Genomic DNA, 24,292 nt, shown 5'->3' with positions numbered 1-24,292 from the left:
AAATTATCACCACTATTATCACTTTTATGTGCTTCTATTTGAAAGGCTATAGAGATATGTGCAATAGTATGTTCATGAAAAATTGTGAATATCGAATCCTGTTGTGAAATGTGCAACATCGGCAGTCTTCCCAATGTAGTCCAGGGATCAATGTTTAGTAGTCTGATGAAATCCTTTCCATGTGTTTCCCAGGAATGGTGCTATGTGTTAAGTAAAGTTAGCCTCTCGGGCTAGCATCACAAAATTTATTTGCTTCTGTGACAGAGGCTAAAACAAAAGAAGAGTGATCGCATAAAAATTGTTGGAGATTTTCTCCCTTCTTCCTGAAATTACTCCCAGGGAAATTAACCCCTGGTCAAATTGATAGATCTTGAGGTTGGTGAAAATTGGCAGTAAACTGTGGTCATCATCAAAGTGAATATGTCCCACCTGTGATGTGAGGTAAACTTATTTGGTTAACAAAATGGAGTGACATAAATAGCAGATAATACTAGACCCTCTAGCAGGGTCTGCTGTAGGAGATGCCTATGTGGAAGACAAATTACCAGCAGAGGTGTACCAAGAGTAACCACAGAAGGAAAGGTATCCCACGTTAGAACACTAGACCTGTCCTAAGTATGAACTAGTGACTCTTAGGTGGGATCATTCAGAAGGGAAAATAGGTAAGTATAATTCCTGTTTTCCAAGCAGTGAAAGAGTGACCTGCTAATATCTGGATTTTGGAAAACGCCCCTCTGAACACTCAGATAGCTTCTCTCTCTCTCTAGTCCTTTCTAATTATCTACTTCAACACATTTTTTCCTGGACTATTGTGTTCAAGACCACCCTGGTTAAGACTGATGCAGAAAATTTCTCAACACCTTCTTTTTAGGAAACTTAGTAGCATATCAGATGCCTATTATATGCCAGGCACTTATACTCAGCATTGGGGATGGTGAAACATGAAACCAGCCTGCCTTTGGGAAAGTTAAAATCTAGTGGCAAAGCAATGAGATTTTAATACATGTTGGTTTTTATCAAAGCCTCGAATACTTGAAAGCAATGTGGTTTGGCCTGATGAAGTGGAAAGACACAGATTTCCAGCACAGGGATCATGTACACAACACATCCTTCTGTTTATCTTTCTGGAATCAGTGACCTGGAAAGGAATCTATATCCTTTTATTACTCTCTGGAAAAAGAATGAATACATCTGTTTTTGTTAAATTATAATTTGAAATATGCCTTAAATATAATGTTTAAGTAGTTCTGAAACACCAACTTTATCTCTTATTTTCTGGCAGATACTAACAATTCAATTGACTGACAAGATTATCAACCTGGAAAAACTAACTGAGGTTACCTGGATATACGGTGGCCCTATAATTTCCACTACACCTATGACAAGTACCTTCCCGACAGAGTCTCTACATCCTTCTACAGTTACGACTAAGGCTACCACTTTTGAAACTGTTATCACTAGTTCTGCGAGTACTACTACGACTCTTCCTATCACAACCACTCCTTTCCCAACAAGTACTATGGAAGATACAACAAATACTACTATTACTAATAGCACTATACCATCCTCTACAAGTACCCCTACTGCTAGCACTAGTACTCTTCCTATCACAACCACTCCTTTCTCAACAAGTACTATTGAAATGACAACTAGTACTACCAGTTCTGATCCCACTACACCATCCTCTACAAGTACCTCTGCTGCTAGTCTTAGTACTCTGCCGATCACAACCACTCCTTTCCCAACAAGTACTATTGAAGTGACAACAAGTACTGCTGGTCCTGATACCCCTACACCTGCCACTACAAGTGCTACTACTAGTATTCGTACTCTTATCACAACCACTCCTTTCCCAACAAGTACTATTGAAGTGACAAGTACTACCAGTTCTCATGCCACTACACCATCCTCTACAAGTACCCCTACTGCTAGCACTAGTACTAGTCCTTTGCAAACAAGTACTATTGAACTTACAACTAGTACTACTATTACTAATACCATTACACCTTCCCCTACAGGTACTATTTCTAATACTACGCTTCCTATTACAACCACTCCTTTCCCAACAAGTGCTAGTGAAGCTACAACTAGTACTTCTGGACCTGATACCACTACACCTGCCCCTCTAACTATGAATGCTAGCACTAGTACTCTTCTTATCACAACCACTGCTTTCCCAGCAAGTACTATTGAATTTATAACCAGTACTACATATCCTGATACCACGACACCCACCCCTACAAGTATGACTGCTAGTACTACTCCTCTTCCTATCACTCCCACTCCTTTCCCAACAAGTATTACTGAAGCTACAGCTAATGCTACCTATTCTCATGTCACTATACCATCCTCTACAAGTATTCCTACTGCTAACACTAGTACTCTTCCTGTCACAACCACTCCATTCCCAACAAGTACTATTGAACTTACAACTAGTACTATTATTCCTAATACCACTACACCGTCCCCTACAAGTACCACTGCTAGCACTAGTACTCTTCCTGTCACAGCCACTCCTTTCCCAACAAGTACTACTGAAGTTACCACTAGTACTACCCATCCTGATACCACTACACCTTCCCCTACAACTACGGCTAATGCTACTACTACTCTTCCCATTGCAACAGCTCTTTTCCCTACAAGTACTATTGAAGTTACAACTAGTACTACTATTCCTGATGCCACTATACCATCTGCTACCAGTACTACTGCTAATACTAGTAGTATTCATCCTATCACAACCACCCCCTTCCCAACAAATACTACTGATGCTAGCACCAATACTAGTGTTCTTATTACCGCTACTCTTTCCCCAATAAGTACCGATACCACTACCATTAATAATAGTGTTTTAATTACACCCACTGCTTCTCCTATGAATGCGGGTGCTAATACTACTAACAACAGTTTTCCTATTACGACTCCTTTTTCTGTAAGTACTTATGATGCAAACACTGCTATTGCTATGGTAACGACTTCTTTTACAAGTACTGATGTTGCTCATGCTGGCAACCACACTCCTATTACCAGTTCTCCTTCCCTTATGATATCCGGTGGGAATAGCACTAGCATTACTATTCCTACAACGTCTACTCCTTCTTCTACAGATATTTATTCTCCTAGCACTAGTGTAATAGCTAATACCACCACCAACACTGTAAACGGTACAGGGCATGCAGTAAATATTACTGATGCAGATAACTCTAACAGTGTTCCATATAACACTACCCATGTTTCTATTCCAAATGCTACAATGGCCTCAGACACATTAATGACTGTTCTTCTAGATACAGCAGCTCACAATCAGGTAACAGCCAACTCTGCAGTTAGTTATTTACCTATTGTTGCAACTAATGCTACCACAGATAGTACAAATATTACCATATATGCTTTAAACACTACCATTCTTGATAGAACAACAATGGATGCTTCTACTCCTGTATCTACCTACATTGCAAACACCGTAAATGCTACTCTAGTTCCATGATTACTACTTGAAGCCGGACAGTTACTATGGACATCTCTTTAAAAAAACTATTACAGGGGCACCTGGGTGGTTCAGCTGGCTAAGAGTCTGACTCTTGATTTCAGCCTAGGTCATGATCTCACATTTCATGAGATCAAGCCCTGCAGTGGGCTCTGCGCTGACAGTGTGGAGCCTGCTTAGGATTCTCTCTCTCTCCCCCCCTTTCTCTCTGCCACTCCCCAACTCTTACATGTGCACACACACACACATACTCTCTCCAAATAAATACATAAACTTGAAAAAAGCAAGTATTACAGATATAAAAAATGAATGAACAGATACATGATCTTATGCTACGTAAGTTTTCACAAATGTTAACATTAGCTTTTACATATATGGCTATTCTGAGCACTGTAAACTTTGCAGATACGTCTAAAGATGTATCCATGACTACTTTTATAAGTGTAATTAAAGAAGGCATGGATACTTCTTTTGCAGCCAGAATATATACTCCTATTTTGAAAATTATAACTCCTGTAGTCCCAGCAATTAAACTGTAGATATGTTATACATCTTTGCTAGAGACTTCATAGATAATTTTGGTAGCTCAGATAATACCATATTAGGCTCTGTAAATACTATTGTTTTAGGTGTAGTTATCGAAGTAACCTAACTTACTCTTGGGTTACAAGACATGATACCATAACTGACAGCACTGGTGATATAGGGCACTCACATGGCCAATAAAGCAACAGTTATTAATATCATAGTAGATTATTTAATTAGCAATGTTAAAAAATAATGCTTTATTTTCTTAGGGACTTTCCCACATACCATGGCTACCAATATAGCAATTCACTATTACACATCTTGAAAGTATTATTGCTTCTAAAGCAATCCTACATCCTAGCTATAACTATAGATATGGAAAGTGCTATCATTATAGATCTTGTACATACTTTGACTCCAGGAACTAAAATAATTACATTAAAAATATGATTACTTTTGGGGCGCCTTGGTGGCTCAGTCGGTTAAGCGTCCGACTTCAGCCCAGGTCACGATCTCGCGGTCCATGAGTTTGAGCCCCGCGTCGGGCTCTGGGCTGATGGCTCAGAGCCTGGAGCCTGCTTCCGATTCTGTGTCTCCCTCTCTCTCTGCCCCTCCCCCATTCATGCTCTGTCTCTCTCTGTCTCAAAAATAAACGTTAAAAAATTTTTTTTTAAAAATATGATTACTTTTACTACTATAGGAAATAAAATTGTGATTATAGATGTTAAAAACGTAACTTCCTAAACTTTGCAACTACTACTTCCATAAGTGCTACTGATAGTCTTACTACAAATTTGAGAAGTACTTTTATGTGCAGATATTAAAAGTACTTCCAGGTAATTACAGTTCATCTTAGGAGATCATTTTAGGCCCTTGATGTTACCCTGAATGGCTGGATTCACTTACAAGTCTCTAACTCTTCTGTAGACCAGAAATCACGCAGATGGAGATGGATACTTAAAGATATGGCATAGGAGAGATAGTCTCTGCCCTGGGGTCAGAGTTCTTGTTTACTTTTTCTCTTACCTACCAGCTTTTCCATTATTATTCCACCATGAAGACTCTTCTTCTGTGTTAGGACTTTCAGCATGTTCTTGGTCTTTCATGTCCAAATTTACTATGTTTCCCTTGGTCTGTTACTTTCTTAGATTAGCCAGACCCCATAAAGAGACTCATAGTCATAACTGAATATGGCCAGTTGAATGCTATGGAAGGCTTAACCCTAGACAGTATTCTCAAAATGTAGTTTGGGTGCCCATGGGAGGCCACAGAACTCTTTCTGGGGTTCACAAGGCCAAATCTATCTTCATAATACTACACCATTAATTTCCTTTTTCACTCTCATTCTCTGTTAATATACAGTGGCATTTTCCAGAGACTTTATGCTGCGTGCTGTCACAGTAGATGAATATAGAAACAGACACAAGAATCTAGCTGTCTCCATTAAGATAGACATTAAACAGATTTACAAAATATCATTCTTTTCACTATTTTATGCTTTGAAATATAGCTGTTTTTCATAAAAATGCATTATTTATGTTAGCATGTAATTGATACATTGTATTCTTGATGGATGAAAAAATAAATATTTCACAAATATTTTACAAATGACTCAATTTTAATTTCAAATGCAGTACATGTTAGCAAATATAAGCCACCTAAACCAAGCATAAGGTCTTCATTAAATTTGAACATAAAGGGGTTGTGAGACCAAAGAGTTTGAGGATCACTTCCATAGGGCCACAATGGCCTGGATCCACTCTCGGGTCCAGGTCAAATACATTGAACTTCCCCAGCACTCAAAAACTCCAGCATCCGCGACTTGAGGTTCTAACCACACATGAATGTCTACCCCCTACTGCACACCTATCTGTGTAGCCTTCTGATCTAGCACCACACCTGTACTGTTGTCTGGCTGGCCTGACAGAGTTCCACATGAGGGGCACAGATTCCTCAGTTAGTTGCATTTGCCTTTTGAAGTCTTCCCACAAGCTGTGGCCTTCTGAATACAGTTGATAGATCTTCTACCAGGGTATGTATGCCTCTAAATTTGACCTTTCAACTCCAAACAAAACAAAACTCATAATTCCAAACTGTACTAATGGCCTTGGTCATAGACTCCCTCACTTGTTTCTTTACCAAGGGAGCTTCAGTGCACTTATCTGGTGGGCACCACAAACCCTGATATGGGACAAAGTGCTCTGTGTCCTAAGACACATGGGAGTCCTGCTGCCAACCCACCACACTGAAGCAGATTAGTTGGCCAAAGGCTCCACCTAAAACACTTGGGATTTGGAAAACCGAGGATAAATTTGTTGAAACAACCATTGTTCTTTAGTTACTAAAATTCATTCCCTTTGTATAGAAATCAACCATAAGTGAAAATTTGGGATCTTGTAAAGGTAAGTACTCCTGAAAAAAAGAACAACAGCAACAACAACAACAACAAACAGAACAGGAAAAAGGAAACCTGGACTTCAGAAGTTTGAAGGAACTTGAGAACTGAAACCTGAGAGTCTAGGCACAAGATATGATCCTGGAACCAAATTGAGAACACCTGGAAAGAGAAGAGATAAAAGCAAGTGTCAGCTTGCTCCTTCTGGGTCTTGAGCTTAGCTGGACCCTGTGCTTCTGTCAGACCCTAACATGGATGATATACCCCATTGGGCCAGCTCTAAGAACACCACCTGCTACGAGGTTGCTGCAGCGACTATGGCTATAGGTAGACATGTCTTCCCTTGCCTCAGTTTCCTCATCTATAAGATGGAGGAAACATCAGAACTGCAATGTACATGGAAATGCATTTTCAGTCTGCAGAATGCCATACAAATTTTATTGTTAATCCACTGAGTGTCCTTATGTCTATTTACACTTTTCTGTTCTTCTTCCCCTATGTATCTTCCTGATACATAGCAGTTTTTCCTTTGAGCTGGTACTTTGTAATAAGGCTATTCTGAGTCTCTTTTCTCAAATGTTTTCAAACGCTTCACTGCTAAATTAAATAATGCCCATCTTTTCCTCACTTTATAAAATAAATAGATACAACTATCCCAGTTTTATGTTATTTTTCTGTATTTTTCCTAAACTTTTTATACTTGCTGCTATTCATATGTTTCCCTCTAGAAAGAACAAAATATACGAACAAAAACCAGACAAGAAAACTTTTGAAATCGCCAGTAGAGTTCATGTGCAGTGTGTATGTGTATCTTGTGTGTGTGCGTGTGCGTGTATTTTCATGCACGTTATCTTACATAGCAAACATCATATTTTCTGCTGGTAAAATTTTCTCTGGTTTGTATAATGAACTTTAACATATCAGTGTTTCTTCATGCTCTTCAAAGAGCACTGTTATTTGATGGTGATTCACTGAATAAATGTGAGCACTATTGCTTGGAGAGGCTTTGGTTTATCTCCTATTCTGGCAGTGAGATATTGAGTTGCACGATGTTTTCCCCAAAATGACTTATGTTTAGGCTCTGCACTGAGGTGTGGACAGGGTAATCGTTGTCTCTCAACTTATCTGCATGTGCTTATACTTCTATTCACTCAGGTTTTGTCTAAGTAGGATATAAATGTTGAGCTGTTCATTGAAATAAAGCATACACATTTTTACAGTCATACCACAGTGAATGGGATGTGAGGCGAGATGGGGTTGGCACCGTGCTGGGAGGAGAAGAAACAATTCTCCATAGCTGGAGGCACTTTGATGGCACCTGGTGATGGAAAAACCTCAGAGAAGGTGATCTCAAACTGGACAGACACTGATTCATTTGGGCACAAGATGTTTAGAGATCTTTGGGAAACTGCTTTTACCCACAGCTGGAAGTGTTATCATATGTTAATTTCAAGGATAACACAAAATATTCTAATTTCAAATTAGATAAGATTATTTTTTGCATTTTATAAAGCATCTGTATTCTTATTTTTTAAACTTATTTTTAATTTGCATCCAAGGTAGTTAGCGTATAGTGAAATAATGATTATTAGGAGTAGATTCCAGTGATTCATCCCCTGTGTATTAACACCCAGTGCTCATCCAAACAAGTGTCCTCCTTAATGCCCCTTGCCTATTTAGCCCATCCCTCCACCCACAGTGTCTCCAGCAACCCTCAGTTTGTTCTCTGTATTTGAGAGTCTCTTATATTTTGTCCCCCTCCCTGTTTTTATATCATTTTTGTTTCCTTTCCCCTATGTTCATCTTCTTTGTATTTTAAATTCCACATATAAGTGAAGTCATATGATATTTGTCTTTCTCTGACTGACTAATTTCACTTAGCACAATACCCTCTAGTTCCATCCATGTTGCTGCAAATGGCAAGATTTCATTCTTTTTGATTGCCGAGTAATACTCCATTGTATATATACACCACATCTTCTTTATCCATTCGTCCATCGGTGGACATTTGGACTCTTTCCATACTTTGGCTATTGCAATTTAAACAAGATTATCTTTTTCTTTCTGGTAAATTAAAATTTATAATGATAACATATCCTATGACCTTTATGAAGATATATATTTCTAATTCCAGCTTGAGGAAAATTTAGTCTTTTATTGGATTATTTAAATAGATGGTTAGTCAGATACAGAGTTGATAATATAGATGACAGGCTATGTTATGGATGTAACACAAGCTTATTTCCCAATATATGCCCAAATGAAAGCACACCTGAGTTGGAACAGACTTTAGGGATTATGTAGTTTAAAACTGTTACATCCTAAAATTTCCTCTAAACCGTATCCTTCCAGTCTTCATCAACATCTGACTAAATACTTTCTTGAAGGGTTGCCCATTCAATTATTGGGCAGTATTAATTTTTAAAACATTTTTCCTGGTACAAAGATGAATTTTGGCTCCTCAGAGATGATTTCATGAGCTTTAATTTCACATCCTAAACCATGTCTATGATAACCTTCCATTTTTTTTGATGGTGGCTACTATTTTCCTATTAATCACCTAGATCAGAGCTCCTTATTTCTTAAACATCACTCTCATGACCTGTAGTTTTATGAAAAGTCCTGCTTATTTTTACTTAAATGCCACCCTTTTCTGGCTATTTAAATAATTGTCTATAAAATTCTAGTGATTTGCAGCTCCAAGAAACATGTGTTATTACTCACTTATTATTTGTTGTGTTATGCACAACAGCTGTAATTAATCCAAACAAATACTATAGCTTGCAGGCTGGAAGTTCTCTGCTCAGAGTAGACAAAAACTTTTGTTTAGAAAAAACTTGACACTTTTCTAAATTGATTTTTTTTCCAGGTTACTCTCTATGTGCTGTTTGTTTGTTTGTTCATTTGTAACATTTCCTTGATATTTCATGCTGTCTCTCTATAGTTCTTGGGCTGGTTTCTTGTTTTAAATTGACTCCCTAATTTTGAAATGAGTTTGGAGAAAAGCTGCAAGAACAATATGAATAACTCCAGTGTAATCTTCACCCAGATTTCCCAAACATTATCCTTAGATTATGAATTATTTACCATATCTACTTTCTCTCTGTCTTCCTTTCCCTCTTTCTCACACACATGTATATAATTTGAGAGTTTGTAAACAAGATGTCTCATCGGAACAAAATGCTTTAGTGCGTATTTCCTAAAACACAGGAACATATCCTTACATAACCACAATACAACCAGCCAAATCATGAAATTAACGTTCATGTAATACTAACACCTAACGCACAGACACCAGTAAAATTTCACCAGTCATCCCAATAATGCTTTTTAAGAACAACACAAAACAACAACGATGACAACAGCAACAGTAAAGAATTTGGCCCAGGAGTGCATATTGCATGTTGCATTGGCCTGTTTCATTGGATTTTTGTTTGCTGCTTAATTGTCTCCATGCTGAAACTATTCCTCAGTCCCTCTTTTTCATTCATTATTTTGGCATTTTAAAGATAACACACCAGCTCTTTGTAGAATATCCTTCATTTTAGGTTTGTCTAATATTTCGCGTGATTGCAATGATGTTGTACATTTGAGGCAGAAATAACACAGAAGTGATGCTGTGTCCCTCTTGGTGCACACATCAGGAAGTATGGGATGCCTATTTGTCCATTACTGGCAATGTTACTTTGGCTGAGGTGGTGTCTGCCAGGTTTCTCCACAGTAGTTGCTTTTTTTTCTCATAGTAAATAATAAATATATTGTAAGGAGATACTTTGAGGCTATATGGCTATCTGCTTCCTCTTTTATATGTTTGGCCACCTGTTGATAAGTCTGGCCTGAATCAATTACTACTATGAGTTTGTCAAGTGGTGATGTTCCTTTTTTTAAATGTTTATTTATTTTGAGATAATAAAATAAATTACAAAGTAAATAAATGTTTATTTTGAGAGAGAGAGAGTGGGAGTGGGGGAGGGGCAGAGAGAGAAAGAGAGAGAGAATCCCAAGCAGGCTCTGCGCTGTCAGCTCAGAGCCCAATGTGGGGCTCAATCCCACAAAGTGTGAGATTGTGACCCGAGCCAAAATCAGGAGTCGGACTCTAAACCGACTGAGCCACCCAGGCACCCCTCAAATGGTGATATTCTTTAACATTGCTTCTACATTTGTTACTTGGTATTATAAAGGCTCTTCTTTCTTTACTATTTATTTTTTGAGTAACTCTTGGTAAATTGCCACTTCCCAGAGCCCCGCTAAATGTGCCCCTATTCTGAGATCCCCACATAGTCTAACAATCCAGCAATGAAAACTCTAACTCCTAGAAATCAGGGGGCTTCCAGTGCCCTTCTTTACAGGGGCCACTCTGATCGGTGAGTGCCTGTGCAATGGCTTAAGTGTATAAAGCCGGAACGTGATTCCTGCCTGTCCAAGAAATGGACAAATCAAGGGCAGTTTAACTAGTTCAGGGGTCCTCTGTCTTGGATCCATATTGGAAACACCTGGATAGTTCCATAATTCACTAATGCCTGGACTCCATGCCCATCACCCAGTTAATTCTAATATGGAGTCAAGACTGGGAGCCACTGTGTTAGTGGAGTAGTGAGGTGGGGGAGCTTTCCTGTTCAGTCTCAGCTGACTTAGAAGTACCAGGAATTTGGATACTAATGAGAATTCTAGTCAACAGGAAAAAGAAACTCAGTGATCAGTTTCCCAAAGGAGAGAGAGAGACAGAGAAGGACAAAGAGAAGGGGGGAGGAAAAAGAGGAAGAAGGAGAAAGAGGGAAAAGGAGAGAAGGGAAGAAGGAAGGAGCAAAGAATGTGATAAAATATAGGCAATGGATAATGCTAGGTAAAAGATATAGGAGAATTCTTTCAACTTTTCTATTAATTAGAAATTGTATCAAAATATTCAACAAGAAAGACCAGAGCCACTGTAAACATTAACCTATGGTTCCTCCTCTCCTCACAAAACCACAGAAAAAAATAATGAGGGAATAAATTCTTATTTATCCTCCACATTTAATATGGGGTTTTGAGTAGAGGAGGTGAGGTGGAAAAGGAGGTCTGACCTGACCTTAGAGACGCCTCAGGGATGAGGGATGACAGGCCCAAGTGACGCAATGTTGAGAAAGTTGGGGTCTTTCCCTTTCCACCTCAGTGCAGAGCATCTTCCTCCTACAGTGTGTCATTAGACCATCAACAAACTGCAGTCACAAAGCACATGGATTGGAAAAAAGCCTGAGGTATCTAATCAAGTCCCCCACCCTAAGTATGAAGGTTTTAAAACATTTCTCCATACTACATGGCAATGAGAAAGAACGAAATATGGCCCTTTGTAGCAACGTGGATGGAACTGGAGAGTGTGATGCTAAGTGAAATAAGCCATACAGAGAAAGACAGATACCATATGTTTTCACTCTTATGTGGATCCTGAGAAACTTAGCAGAAACCCATGGAGGAGGGGAAGGAAGAAAAAAAAAAAAAGAGGTTAGAGTGGGAGAGAGCCAAAGTTAAAAACTGAGAACAAACTGAGGGTTGATGGGGGGTGGGAGGGAGGGGAGGGTGGGTGATGGGTATTGAGGAGGGCACCTTTTGGGATGAGCACTGGGTGTTGTATGGAAACAATTTGACAATAAATTTCATATATTGGAAAAAAAAACAAAAAACAAAAAACAACAAAAAAACATTTCTCCAGAAATATTGGTCCAAGCGCTCTAATATATAATGGAATATATATATAATATATATATTATATATATAATATGTATAATGGAATGCATCCCTTTTAACTATAGATATAACTATAGTTATAATTACAACTATAGTTATAATATAGTTATAACTATAACTATAGATATAATCTATAACTATAGATTTAACTATAATATATATAATATATATAATGGAATGCATCCCTTTTAACTATAGAAACATCATTCTCTGTAGATTGATATAGATATAGTTCCTGTCTCCAGGCATCGGGGGAGGAATGCTCAGTGGCACTGGGGAAAGGTCAGAGGTGGATAGTTGAGCCCACGGGGAAAATGGCCATTGAGATGCTTGTAGAAACTTAAGAACAGACCCAAAAGGGCAGAGAGGGTGACTTTCCCATTTTCCATTCATTTCAGTAGCTCCTGTTCTAACCTGATGTCAAGCACACAGATGGTGCCCAGGGAATATGTGCATGATCACAAAATGCTGAAGTCAGGAGATGGGGAGAAAAGTACAACAAAAGAAGGAAGGCTAAATAGGAACAAGAAATTCAAAGAAGCACAAAAGAAAGCAGAGGTGCCTGGGAACTGCACTGGGCCACGAGCTGGGCAAAGGGAGCCAGTGGGAGATTCTGGCTCAGAACGTTGGGGTAGTTGCCCAGCTGGCTTGAACCTGTCAAAGTAGACCTGAGGGTTGGCTTCTGAAACCCAGCCAGAAGCGGTGCTTGGTTTTTGTTTTAACCTAGAAGATTGGGGTTGAAAGAATTTGCTTGGGAGCCTTGGAGTAATACAGATTGGAATAGAAATGTCAGATTTGACAAAACAAGGAGAAAAGTGGCCTAGTTGTTCTGTGTTTTTATCTATACCTCATCTTTATCTGTGTGTTCCCTCATGCTGTGGCAAGTCATTTGTGTACTTCACACAGCTACCAAATGGTATCAACCATGTTTTAGAATCAAAAGGAAATCCTTCATTTCCCTTGGATGGTGGGACCACAGAGATACTCAACAGTGAACTCACACAGCCCTCTGCTTCTGGTGAGCCTAGTTTTTTCCATAATCATAAACTTTGACAATTCTTTTTGATTTAAGGACACCAACTCCCTCTGCTCACACATCATGAGGCCCAGAAGTGACCCCAAGCATTGAAAATGTCCAGTACTGAGATTTCAGGAACAGAATGTGAACACTGAATATTCTGCATAATCTTAGGATGGAGCCTCCAGAATTCTCCAGAAGAAGTGACAGTAAAGGTAACGGGCTCATTATCGCGCATACACCTCACCAATCCCAGAGGTTGCTGTGCCAGGAAGCAGGGCTATGATGTGAGATCAAGATTTGGCTCCTCAAGCAGTAGTAAACAATTTACTCAGGCCAGATCCCTGGTTTCTCAGGGATTAAGATCCCTCTAAACACACTGGGATAGCCAGAGTAGGGGTCCCTTCCAGAGCACATGAACAAAGAACAAGGCAATTCCTATTGTAGCATGGTGACTTTAAATCTCAAAGGACACGGTTCTACAGAGATTATTCTTAAGCTTAGAAGACAGAAATGTCCCCAGAAGGTCAGAGCAGCCACCACCAATAAACCTTTCCTGTCAACTGTGGTTCCAAATTGCAGTCTGACTCCACAAACCATTTGTGCCTACTCCCTTCTGTGTCCATGTGAACCTTTTTGACATGCCCTGGGCTCCAGAGCTAAGGACTACTCCTCTCCTCCTTGGCCTTGACCTCTTTTCAGAGCCCAATTCAGCCTTCCTGGTTAGTTAGGCTCTTGACACCTAGCAATCTGAGTGTTGACAATGTGACATTTGGTGGGATAAAGATCAACTGATAATAGAGGCACAAGTGAGGAGAGCAAGGACTGCATTAGATGTTGCATTTGGGACAACCAGGTCCTTAAATGTCCTCCAGGTGCTTTATACTGAGCCATTCAAGAGACCTCCCACCTGCCTCTCCTGGACCAAAGTCTCAAAGGAAGGAGATGGCAACAGGAAGCAAGTTCAGTTCTATTTAATCTGATGTCTTGAGTTTTGTCCCTTATAAACAGAGCCTCTCCCTTTCCCACTAATCATACATGTGGCTTCCTGCCTCTGACTCATAGGGAAGATGAGGCAAAAAATGCCATAAGAAAAGAGAAACAGGAGCCCCCTTTAGGGTCAGCATGGGTAGAGGAGGGTTTACAGGGCTCTCCCTCTGCATTCAAGCTCCCACCTCCCCAAATGGTATCCCCTTGGGTAAGCTGGAGCATCAAACTTCTCAGAGAGTGGTGCACACCCAGCCTTGAAGCCTTACTTTGTCAGAAAACATATACTCCCAAATATGGACCTTTTTGGTCCCCAAAAGGATGAATTGTATCCCTAGGCATGGAAGAGTCTTTACGGAATAAGTGCAATCCCCAGGCCCACGATGTCCTCAGGCCTGGGTCATGGGAAGGGGCAACAGATGGGGGGCTTTGGAGAGCCCAAGCAGAGCAGAATTTCTGTATTTGGTAATAAGGGGAGGGCTGAGCAGAGGGGAACCTGAGTATTTGACATAAGGAGATAGTATCAGACTCCAACCTGCAGGGTGGCAAGAAGCCAAGAAAGAGCCCCTTGCCCAAACAAGAGGGCAGCCAGAGGGAGGCACCTCAGGGTAGCAATGCTGGAGCCCGAGAGGGCAATTGGTGCAGCCCTGAAGCCTGCAGGGGTTTTGTCCTGGGGCTCCACTTTGCCTCCGGAGGACTCCAAGCAGGGTCCCCGAGGAGCACGGATAATTTCTGGAATCCAGCCTGTTGTGTTTTCCACTACCTCCTGTAGGAGAAGGAAAATGGGGGGGAAATGGGTAAGGGCAGAAGCTTCTCCCACCCTCATTTCCTTTCTTCTGCACTTACTTAGTGATCCCCAGTCCTTGCAGCCTCACAAACCAACTGGGATATTCCAATAACCCCCAATCCAGAACAGCACCAGCCCATCTCTCTGCTCCCCAGCCCTTGCTTCCCTGACCCAGTGTTCTTACCACTGCCATTCACCTACCTCCTTCTTTCTTTTCCTGGCTTTTTCCAACACCATTCCACCCCCCCCCATCCCTAACCCTGAGAGGGTGGTGTCTCTTGGAACACTCACATCAATGGTCTTTATTATCACTGTCTGCTGGGCCTCCTTGCAGGCTTTCTCAGCCTTCTTAATGTTCTCTGGGGTCCATTCAACATTGTTCATGGCCATCATGCCCTCCATGGAACTGCCATGGGCAAGGGGAACACACAATAAGATAGGGTCAACTTAAAGCTTTGACAAAATAGCCTCACTTTTGTTAGCATAATTTCTAGGTCAGCATAAACCAAAAAGAATGCCTCACGATTTAATATGACCACGATGAATTTGGCGGAAGGAGAAATATCAAAACTCAGAGATGAGCATTTCTTAAGTGAAAAAGAGAAGCTCTTGACTCTTTAAAAAGTGGTTCTTAATCTGAGGGCCATGAAGTTCAAGAAAGTTGATGGAGTGACTTCAGGGAACCTATAAATGCCCTGAAATAGTATGTGAAATGTGTGTGTCTGCACAGATGTGCATTTTCCTTGGAAAGGATGATCAGAACTTTCATTAGAATCTCAGAGACAACCCTTACTCCTAAATAATTAGGGGTCACTACTTGAAAGTAAACAGTCTTTGACTGTCAGGTAGTGCATGAGAAAAAGGCAAATAATTTGTACATAAGTGATCTAACTTTTAGAGGTCAGTTCTTATCTGCTTTTCTGAATGACCTCACTAATATGGAAAAATCTTCTATCTTACATCAGAGCTTCAAGAGTCAGATGCTGACAGAAGCAGGCATTAAGAAGGCAGGGGCTAACCAGGGAGCCTGCTGAGGAATCCTAACTCACTAGTATAGGGGGTAGTAGGTGGTCTTCCTTTTCCTCCTTCCTCGTCCTCCCCAAGACCCCTCCCACACACAATTGAAGGTCTTATCTTCCAGGATGACTCACTCTGATACCTCCTCCCCCAGCTCATGGGCCACGTGGATGATGTCAGGGTACCCCATGCAGCTGGAGATGTTGTTTCGGGGATAGTAGAAGAGGAAGATGAGGCACATCTCATTAATGGTGCTGGGACCCCCCTGGAGAAGAAAAGAGACCCAGAAATGGAACAGAAAGATACAAAGGCAAGCAGAGAGAAGGGAACAAGGCAGGCAGAAAATAGGTTATGTGTCATTCTACCAATGATTCTGTTTTCCTTTTCCCTTAGCCTGCAACGAGCTCACTGAGTGTTAATTGCTATTTCTTAGCTACCCTTTCCTTTTCTGATCGGTGGGCATTCATTGATGTTATTTTCAAAGAAATATTCCATATATCTGCCCTATCCACTACATTTCCACAGCCACTGCTCTGGTTTGAGAAGATGGTTGAGAAGATGAGAGAAGATACTGAGTTTCCCAAAAAAAGCCACTCCCTTCTGAGCTCTCCATCTCTATGTGTCTAAAGCAAGACCCATTCAAATATATCACATGTTCAGTTCACTGTAGTAGGACCTTATGGTTTTTCCCTGTGAAGCCCCTAGTGCATTTTCCCCATCTGTCTCTTACAGTATACATTACTTTCTACTTTGCATCATAGTATATATGGCTATAGTTTCTTCCTCAATAGCACACAACCCCTCAGGAATCCTATAAACACTGAAACTACTTTTGATGTACAAATGGCTGGGTTTCCTTGTGACCGTAAGAACAATAGCTAACTCATAGGGTGCCTGGGTGGCTCAGTTGGTTAGGCAGCTGATCTTGATTTTGGCTCTGGTCATGGTCTCACGGTTCATGGGTTCGAGACCCCTGTTGGGCTCTGTGCTGACAGCTCAGGGCCTGCTTGGGATTCTCTGTCTCCTTCTCTCTCTCGGTGCCCCTCCACCTCCTCTCTTTCTCTCTCTCTCTCTTTCTCTCAATAAATAAATTTTTAAAAACCTTAAGAAAAAAAGAATAATAGCTAAGTCTAATTGAACATCTACTATAAGTCAGGCAATGATCTAGATGTTTTATTTATTTTTTTAATTTTTATTTATTTTGAGGCAGAGAGAGGCAGAATATGAGTGGGGAGGAGCAGAGAGAGAGAGGAGCCTCAGAATCCAAAGCAGGATCCAGGCTCTGAGCTGTCAGCACAAAGCCCGACATGGGGCTCGAACCCATGAACTGTGAAATCATGACCAAGGCGAAGTCGGACACCTAACCGACTGAGCCACCCAGGTGCCCCATTGTTTTACATATGTTAATCAACTCTCACAACAATATTATGAGATAGTATTGTTAGTTCTTATATGAATTAAGAACCTGAGGCACAAAGAGATTGAATAACTTGCCTAAGGTTAGAAAACTACTAATAGTTGTGTTGGCATTCAAACCCAGGCAAAGAGACCAAGCTCTTGGTCGCTATAACATGCTGTATGTCCATTGTCTTAGTGGGTCATTGACACCAGATAATAGGGAATCCTTGTACCCATCTTAAAATCACTGTGATGTGAGAGCATGAAAAGCCCCATGTAAATAATATCATTGGAGGAAGAAAGGGGCTTCAGCTGGAACAATCAGTCACTTAACAGCCAAGGCCAGGGGTGGGGTCTATTCTGAGGCTACTGTCCTTGACCATGGTGGGGAGGGAGGTACTCACAAAAGTCAAGGAGTCCCGGTCCAGCGTCTGGTAATGACACTCCACCAGCAACTCATCTCCCTATTCAGAGTGAAACATGAAGGACCCCTTCAGACCCATTCTGTGTCTTGAAAGACACAGAAGGACTGCTACTGCCTGAGAACCCCCTTGGCTGACAGGGATGAGCTCTGATCCCGCCTCCCCAGCCTGTCTCCAGTCACACCTCCCTGCAGGCTCCCACCTGTTTAATCTCCATTCGATAAGGTAAATCTCGAGTCTCCTGCAGATTGAAGTCGTAGAAATCATCTTTGCAGATTATTCGGAGTTGTGTTCCATTTCTAGAGGGAACAAAGCAGTGTAATGTGCTCATACTGTGGGCAAAGATTTACCGTAAAACAAAAAATTTCCTCCTTCCACAGCTTTATTCTGGTCACCTCTATTCTATGGGTAGTTTTAGCTCCTCCTTACTCCCAACCAAGCATAACCTTAGGCTGCAGAATAAGTAACTATTCTCACATTTGTTCCCACATGCAGATGGGAAAGCTTCAAGTCCATGTCTTCCCTTACCTGTATTGCACGGCCTGCAGAGCACGGCCAGCCAGGTGGGTGTGGAGCAGGTAGCCATATACCTGTATGTCAGGCACTGGGACCCCATTCATCTGTGGCAGGGAGGAGAAGACACATCTGATTTGTTAAGAACTCTCATCTTGCCCTGTTCCTTGATTTTTCCCCGTTAATATTTGACATCTTCCTCCTATGACTGACACGAGCCCCTTTAGTTCTTACTGGGCCCTCCTGGACCCTCTTCCTGCCCCACCCCCCAACCCCAAAGCCCTGACTCCTTCCTTCCCTTGCATGATCCAGATTATAGGTTTTCCTGAACATAGGTAGCTATTCTCCCGGTCCAGGGCTCAGGCTGTGTGTGCTTATGGACCAGCCCAGATCTGTGACGGGAAACAAGGAACCTTGGGGAGGATGTGCCTCCCAGCTTCACCTCCTCAAACTTCTCCGTCTTACACAGCCCATAGGACAGGAAGGACTCCGCGCCTGGGGGTATGAAGTGGATGGGGAAAGTGAAGAAACCCAGCTGGAGGACTCCCATGTCGTATTTGCGCAGCTTTGCCGTGTAGTATAATCGGATGCCTGAGGAGTCGTACACACCTGGTGCAGAATGGAAGAATCACAGAAGGTAAGAGAGCTGGTCACCATGTGGGAGCAAGAGGCCCAGGAAAGACAGGGCAGGGCTGTGGCCAAAAGGAGCCAACGTGCATCCCGCAGCACCTTCCCAACACCTCAAGGAATCAGCCAGGCACACCAGTTCTTCTTCTATAAATGCTCCAGATGCTCACCCGGAACGTTGTGAAAATTGCTGTAATGAATCTCCAATCGGATCCACTGGGGGTCTAAGGGAGTCCCAATAGAGACACCCACATCATCTGGAAACTGGTAACTCTGTTGGATGGAGGAAGATTTGGCAGCGGGAAGGGCTTGGTGCTAGGTGCAGGGACCAGCACCTGCCCATGTTTTATGGCCCTCATCCCAGACCTCCCCCATCTCCTGGCCTTCCATCAGTCCAGCAATCCCAGTAGCCTGACAACATGCACACACTTAGCCACCTATTTCCCTCATCACAAGACTCACTGTGCCCCCGACAGCCCAGCCCACGATGACCTGCGAGCAGAGGGAGAAGGCAGGGTCAGCCCCGTAGCAGTCACTGATGCCCATGGGGAGAACACTGGCATTGCCACAGGCATAAACCAGGATGTGATGCACCATCGTCTCGTTGTGCTTGAGCAGCTTGGGCTCAAACTGGGTGAGGGAAGGAAGGCAGATCAGAGACAAGATCTTCTATGTCAAGTCCTATTTCTCCCATCCCTTTGCCCCAAAGAAAACTATACCCATTTCCCACTTCTCTTTCTCTTTCTTTTCTATTTGCTCTGTTTTTTTGTCCCCAACCCATCACTTACCCCGACTCTGTCTGATTTCTCTCTCAGCCTCCACCCTTTTAAAGTCCTTCCCTGAGTGTACAACATGCCAAGTCTAGCAGAGAATATCCTCATGACTTCTGACTTTCCCTTAGTAATCTCACTAGTCTACAATATCTGAGCACATGCCTGATTGGATTCACCTCTTAAAGAAAAAAATTGGCTCCCACACATTTGCTAGTTATTGTAAGATCAAAACTTGAAATCACTCAACTATGAAATCAGGTGGCCAAGTTGAAGTTCCCTCTAGCCAGACTTCATGGACCTAACAGCCCTTGGCCATGACCCCCAGCCTGAACTTCCTCCTGGGCTATGAGCACAATTCTAGGCCCAATGTGGGGCTTGTATTTTGCCCTTCGGAAACACTAATTTGTTACCTTCATCAAAATCTCTGCTGCATTGTGGGACTCAAATAGAACAGTGTTGGGCTCAAGAAATCATGAAACTACCACCTCCACCAAATCTGGCCTGGCCTCCCTGTGCTCCCAGCTACTTCTCTCCAGCTTCCTCTCAGCAGTTTTCTGAACATCATCCTTCCAGAGCTGGCTGTGCTCACAGCGCTGCTCAACTGCCTTAGCAACATCTGGTTCGCCCTACCTTGAAGATGTGATGCTTCTTGCTGACGATGGGGAGAGGGAGGAAGGTGCAGGCATATGTGGTGTCATCCTCTGGAATGAGGAACTGGAGAAGGACACACAGAGGCTGAGCTGGTTGGGAAATGAGGCTCTCAGAGAAGCCGGGGAAGGGACAGGCCAGCTTGGCAGTCCTCAGCGGACTGGGAAAGTCATAGCAATCTCAATTCAAGGAATGTACTGAGTATTGGGTGCAAGAGGAGGGTCATGATTGAGTGGGGAGGGGGCTGGGAGATGGCTGGGTGGGGTGGAGGGCTCTTACATCAGTGAGTTCCAAGTCATGGATGATGGTGTCCTCAGGGACGTCAAGGTCATCAGGGTGGACTATTTGTAGCAGGAAGATGGACTTGACAAAAGTACGGTCCTGATCCAGCTTCAGAGTGTCATCCAGGCCATAGGCAGCCAGAACCCTTATGGTGTCACTCTGGGGGTGTGATTGGCATTGAGGTGCTTCTGCCCGTGAGTAGCACTTTGCACATACCCACACCCAAGGACTGACACAAGCCACTTGCTCACATCTACACAGTGGAATGGAAGGAGCTTCAGACTGGGGATCGAAACCATCGGGTTCTAGTTCTACCTCAGAGGCCAACTTGCTGGAAATAAAAGCAAGTCACATTCCCTCTCAATGCTTGTATCCACATCTGAGAAGTGACACACTAAAGTTCAGTAAAATCAAGCAAGGTTCTTGGATAGGGGAAGCCAGGGGAGGGTGGGGTGGATGCTGAATCAGTGGGAAATCAATCCCCTTGTAGAGGGCTTGTGGATTTGGGGAGGGACATGACTGGGGAGGTGCCTGGAAAGGCGCAGAGGGACAGAACCCCTGGGAACTGTGCCTGCCACCTGAGATACAGGCACATTCCGGATGGGGAGTGACTCTGCCTACCCAGAAGGAAAAGCTGCTTGTAATCGAATGCTTCCCTCCGCTTCCTATTTTACCGTAATGTCTTGGTCGTGGGCATCACAGGAGCGGAAGGGCCTGGAGAAGCGCATGGTGGTGTAGACAGCGTCTTCTGTCAGCCCCTGGAGCTCAGCATCCTGGCTCCCGTCCTCCTCCAGGGTGTCTTCATCCACCAGGTGCTGATCCTGGGGTCCAGTGAAGGTCAAAGAGTAAGAACAGGAAACTCCAGTGGTCATGACTGTGGAGCGGCTAGTGACCCTTTAACTCCCCCAAGGTACTAAGTTAGCAGAACCCAGGTCTTCTTCATTTTGTAGCTTGCTCCAGGGACAGAGCATGGCATCAAAGTGGATCCTCAGGCAGAGGGATGAACAAACTCTGATGGAATTTCGCCAGCTGACCCTGATTTACTTCTCCCGTTCCAAATCGCAAGTCCATAAATCCTAGTGTTCCTGCATCTCTAGCCCGTGAAAAGTCACATACCCTCTGGACTCTCAATGCTATCTGTCCTCTCTTGTGGCTCATAACATTGACCCTTCCCCATACAAATGCAGTTCAGATGGGTGAGGTTGGGAGATGGGTGAGTTGCTTCTTCATCTGTAAAATAGGGTCATAATTACCCACCTCATAGTGAGGCTGTGAGGTTTAACAAGCAAAGATTGTGGAACAATGCCTGGTTAATCAAAAGTACATTACAATTTTTTTTAACATTTATTCATTTTTGAGACAGAGCATGAACGGGGGAAGGTCAGAGAGAGAGGGAGACACAGAATCCGAAACAGGCTCCAGGCTCTGAGCTGTCAGCACAGAGCCCGACGCGGGGCTTGAACTCACAGACTGTGAGATCGTGACCTGAGCTGAAGTCGGACGTCCAACCGACTGAGCCACCCAGGCGCCCCAAAAGTACATTACAATTTTAAGCTATTACTATGGTAGCGGCTGCTGTGTTTATTAGACTATTTTATGTTGTGGTCCACCCAACTGAGCTTAATAGAAGCTAAGGCTGAAGACTGCTTCAAACAGCGTTGACTCTCCCTCATTGTCCTGCTTTTAGTCATGCAGGACCCTCTCTCAGCACAGTGGTTCCACTCCTTAGCACCTTAGGGACACGCAATCTGGAAGACCTAGTTTGAAACTCTCCAGTGGACCATTTCTACAGGGAGAGGTCAGAAGTCAGCTGGTGTTCTGGGCGTGTGCCTGGATAAGTTTGGAAAATCTGGATCCTTCCTGGACTCAGAGTCATCCTCAACCCAGCAAGAGACCCTCATCCTTGGAAGGGAGTCACCCTCAGACTTACCGAGAAATAGACATTGCCATCAGGCAGGACTCCTCCAACCACCAGATCGCTCCCCACTCTGGTGTAGCGATTTGTGACACCCAAGCCCACCCAGCCGGCTGTCCGGACCTGGAGCTCAAACGTGATGATCTCAGCCTCAAGGTCAAAGTCCCAGCGCAGGAAAATGACATCGGAAGGATCTAGGAACCTGGAATAACGCAGGCGAGATGTGGGGCCAAAGCGTTTGCCTTGGAAGAGGGCTGCCAGAGTCATAAGTAGGAGAAGCCTGAAGAGAAGGGCACAGGTCATGGCTCCTGGGGTCTGGAGCATCTCTCCTACAGATGGACACTCAAGAAGTATGGATTTATATGTGCCTCTACCTGTGCTAGGCACTGTGCCACAGGGGAGGGACAGACTGAGGCTCTTCTGATCTGATTATCCCCTGGATCCCAAGTGGTGCCACTTACATAACCCTGGAGGTTTTGAGGTGTGAGGTGGTCAGAGAGGGTACAGAGCAGATTGCTCTTGCCCTGGAGCAGATACCCGACATGAAATTCTCAGGAGTGGGTCATTTAGACTCTTCCACCCCGACCCCATGCGAGGGTCCTGACAGTGGGGACCCTACAGAATCAAGGGGGTTGGGTTTCTCCCTGTCTCTCCTCCCTCGCCTTTCTTTCTCCCTTTCTGCACCTCTGCCCCATCCCTATATCCTTGGATGTCCTTACTGAGCACCCTGCCCTCTGGCGCCTGTCCCCCACCCAGTTTTTATGGGCATTTTTCTATATCTGGAATTGGTGCATAGCCGGGGGTGGGGGCAGGACTGATTACATGCAGCAGAGGAAGGAGAGAAGTTTTTGAGGGGGTGTTTGGGGAAGGCTACGATTTCCATCTCCCGGAGGAGTCTTTGCTACTAATCCCTGGAAGGACACATAGAGGTGAAGGAACCATAATCAGCTTTCCAGATGGGTGAGTCTGAGGCAGTCTTGAGTTTCTGCACATTCCTGGGGAGCAGCAGGGAGGAGGAGGAGAGGAAGGAAAGAAGAGGGAGAGATAGGGGGATAAATGTAAAGTGGCCTTTGGGATGTTTGGTGTTTACCCTTCCTTCCATGAATTGCCTGCCAGAGAAGTCACATTTAGTTGACTCTCCACTAGGGGGCTTTGGTATTCAGGCAATAAAGACACAGAAGGAGTGTTAGAATATTAGGACACCAGATTTACTAAGAAATAGACACTACTGCCAGGCAATGAATTTTAGAAAAAGGAATTTTAGTGAAAAGGAACTTTAGACCCACTTAATTTTTCAAGTATTGCAATCCACTTAATTTTCAATGAGGAAAGGGAAATACCAAGAGGTAACGTGAGGAGTGCCTGACCCCCCATCCAGTCAGAGGCAGAGCTAACACAAGAACACGGGGGCTCTGCCCCCAGGCCAGTGCCCGTTCCATTATTTGCTTAGGTTACAGACACCCACAAGGCACCCAGCCACCTGCCATGCCTTCCCCACCATGGCTGGCCCTGGTGGAAGGGGTTATCATCTGCTGGTTGCTTCTTAGGGAAGGGACCCACATCTCACTCTATTTCCAGAGTTCTTTCTGCCCAAGCTATGACACAGCTGGGCCTGAGCCAGAAATCACCTCACTGACCCCCAGTGTCCTTCCTGCGTCAGGCAATGGAGAGGCTCTGAAAAATTAACAAGGACATGCGTCCAGGGGGCATCTGCCAGCACAGAAATTAGACCACACATCACACAGGAAGTCAGCTCAGAAGTGGGTAGGAG

The 24,292-nt window shown here is 43.3% G+C and overlaps 2 protein-coding genes across 4 annotated transcripts in view; one reads left to right on the top strand and one right to left on the bottom strand.

Annotated features, from left to right (window-relative positions):
- Positions 1-24,292, top strand: part of MGAM2 (maltase-glucoamylase 2 (putative)) — a 108,282-nt gene that overhangs the window by 80,667 nt on the left and 3,323 nt on the right. The window contains exons 48-50 of one of the 3 annotated variants that reach the window (XR_008296572.1): positions 13,207-13,367; positions 18,259-18,326; positions 18,746-18,913. Coding sequence is in view for 2 of the 3 variants with exons in the window: in XM_053217977.1 (XP_053073952.1) it covers positions 1,283-3,487 (2,205 nt within the window). In the remaining variant the exon portion in view is untranslated. Of the gene's footprint in view, positions 1-1,282; positions 5,624-6,380; positions 11,905-13,206; positions 13,368-18,258; positions 18,327-18,745; positions 18,914-24,292 lie in introns of those variants that run through there. The other 2 variants (XM_053217978.1, XM_053217977.1) reach the window with 2 other exon arrangements.
- LOC106970402 (putative DBH-like monooxygenase protein 2) lies at positions 13,654-23,952 on the bottom strand. The gene is made up of 13 exons (XM_015067025.3): positions 22,537-23,952; positions 21,281-21,427; positions 20,604-20,765; positions 20,307-20,390; positions 19,366-19,533; positions 19,074-19,176; positions 18,719-18,885; positions 18,292-18,383; positions 17,966-18,062; positions 17,746-17,805; positions 16,078-16,208; positions 15,218-15,332; positions 13,654-14,905 (listed from the first exon to the last, which is right to left on the bottom strand). Exons 1-13 carry the CDS (start codon positions 22,843-22,845, stop codon positions 14,663-14,665), a joined length of 1,878 nt encoding a protein of 625 aa, XP_014922511.2. The 5' UTR covers positions 22,846-23,952; the 3' UTR covers positions 13,654-14,662.

The sequence above is a fragment of the Acinonyx jubatus genome, chromosome A2, assembly GCF_027475565.1.
Source record: "Acinonyx jubatus isolate Ajub_Pintada_27869175 chromosome A2, VMU_Ajub_asm_v1.0, whole genome shotgun sequence".
In the NCBI taxonomy this organism is placed as follows: domain Eukaryota; kingdom Metazoa; phylum Chordata; class Mammalia; order Carnivora; family Felidae; genus Acinonyx; species Acinonyx jubatus.
This window is presented reverse-complemented; position numbering and strand designations above follow the sequence as displayed.

Excerpts from the sequence above, each read along its gene's own strand:
- LOC106970402 (XM_015067025.3), bottom strand. The coding sequence starts at position 22,845 with ATGCTCCAGACCCCAGGAGCCATGACCTGTGCCCTTCTCTTCAGGCTT. Across the intron at positions 21,428-22,536 it reads ATGGCAATGTCTATTTCTCG|GATCAGCACCTGGTGGATGA; the intron begins GTAAGTCTGAGG and ends ACTGGACCCCAG. Across the intron at positions 19,534-20,306 it reads AGAAGCATCACATCTTCAAG|TTTGAGCCCAAGCTGCTCAA; the intron begins GTAGGGCGAACC and ends TCCCTCACCCAG.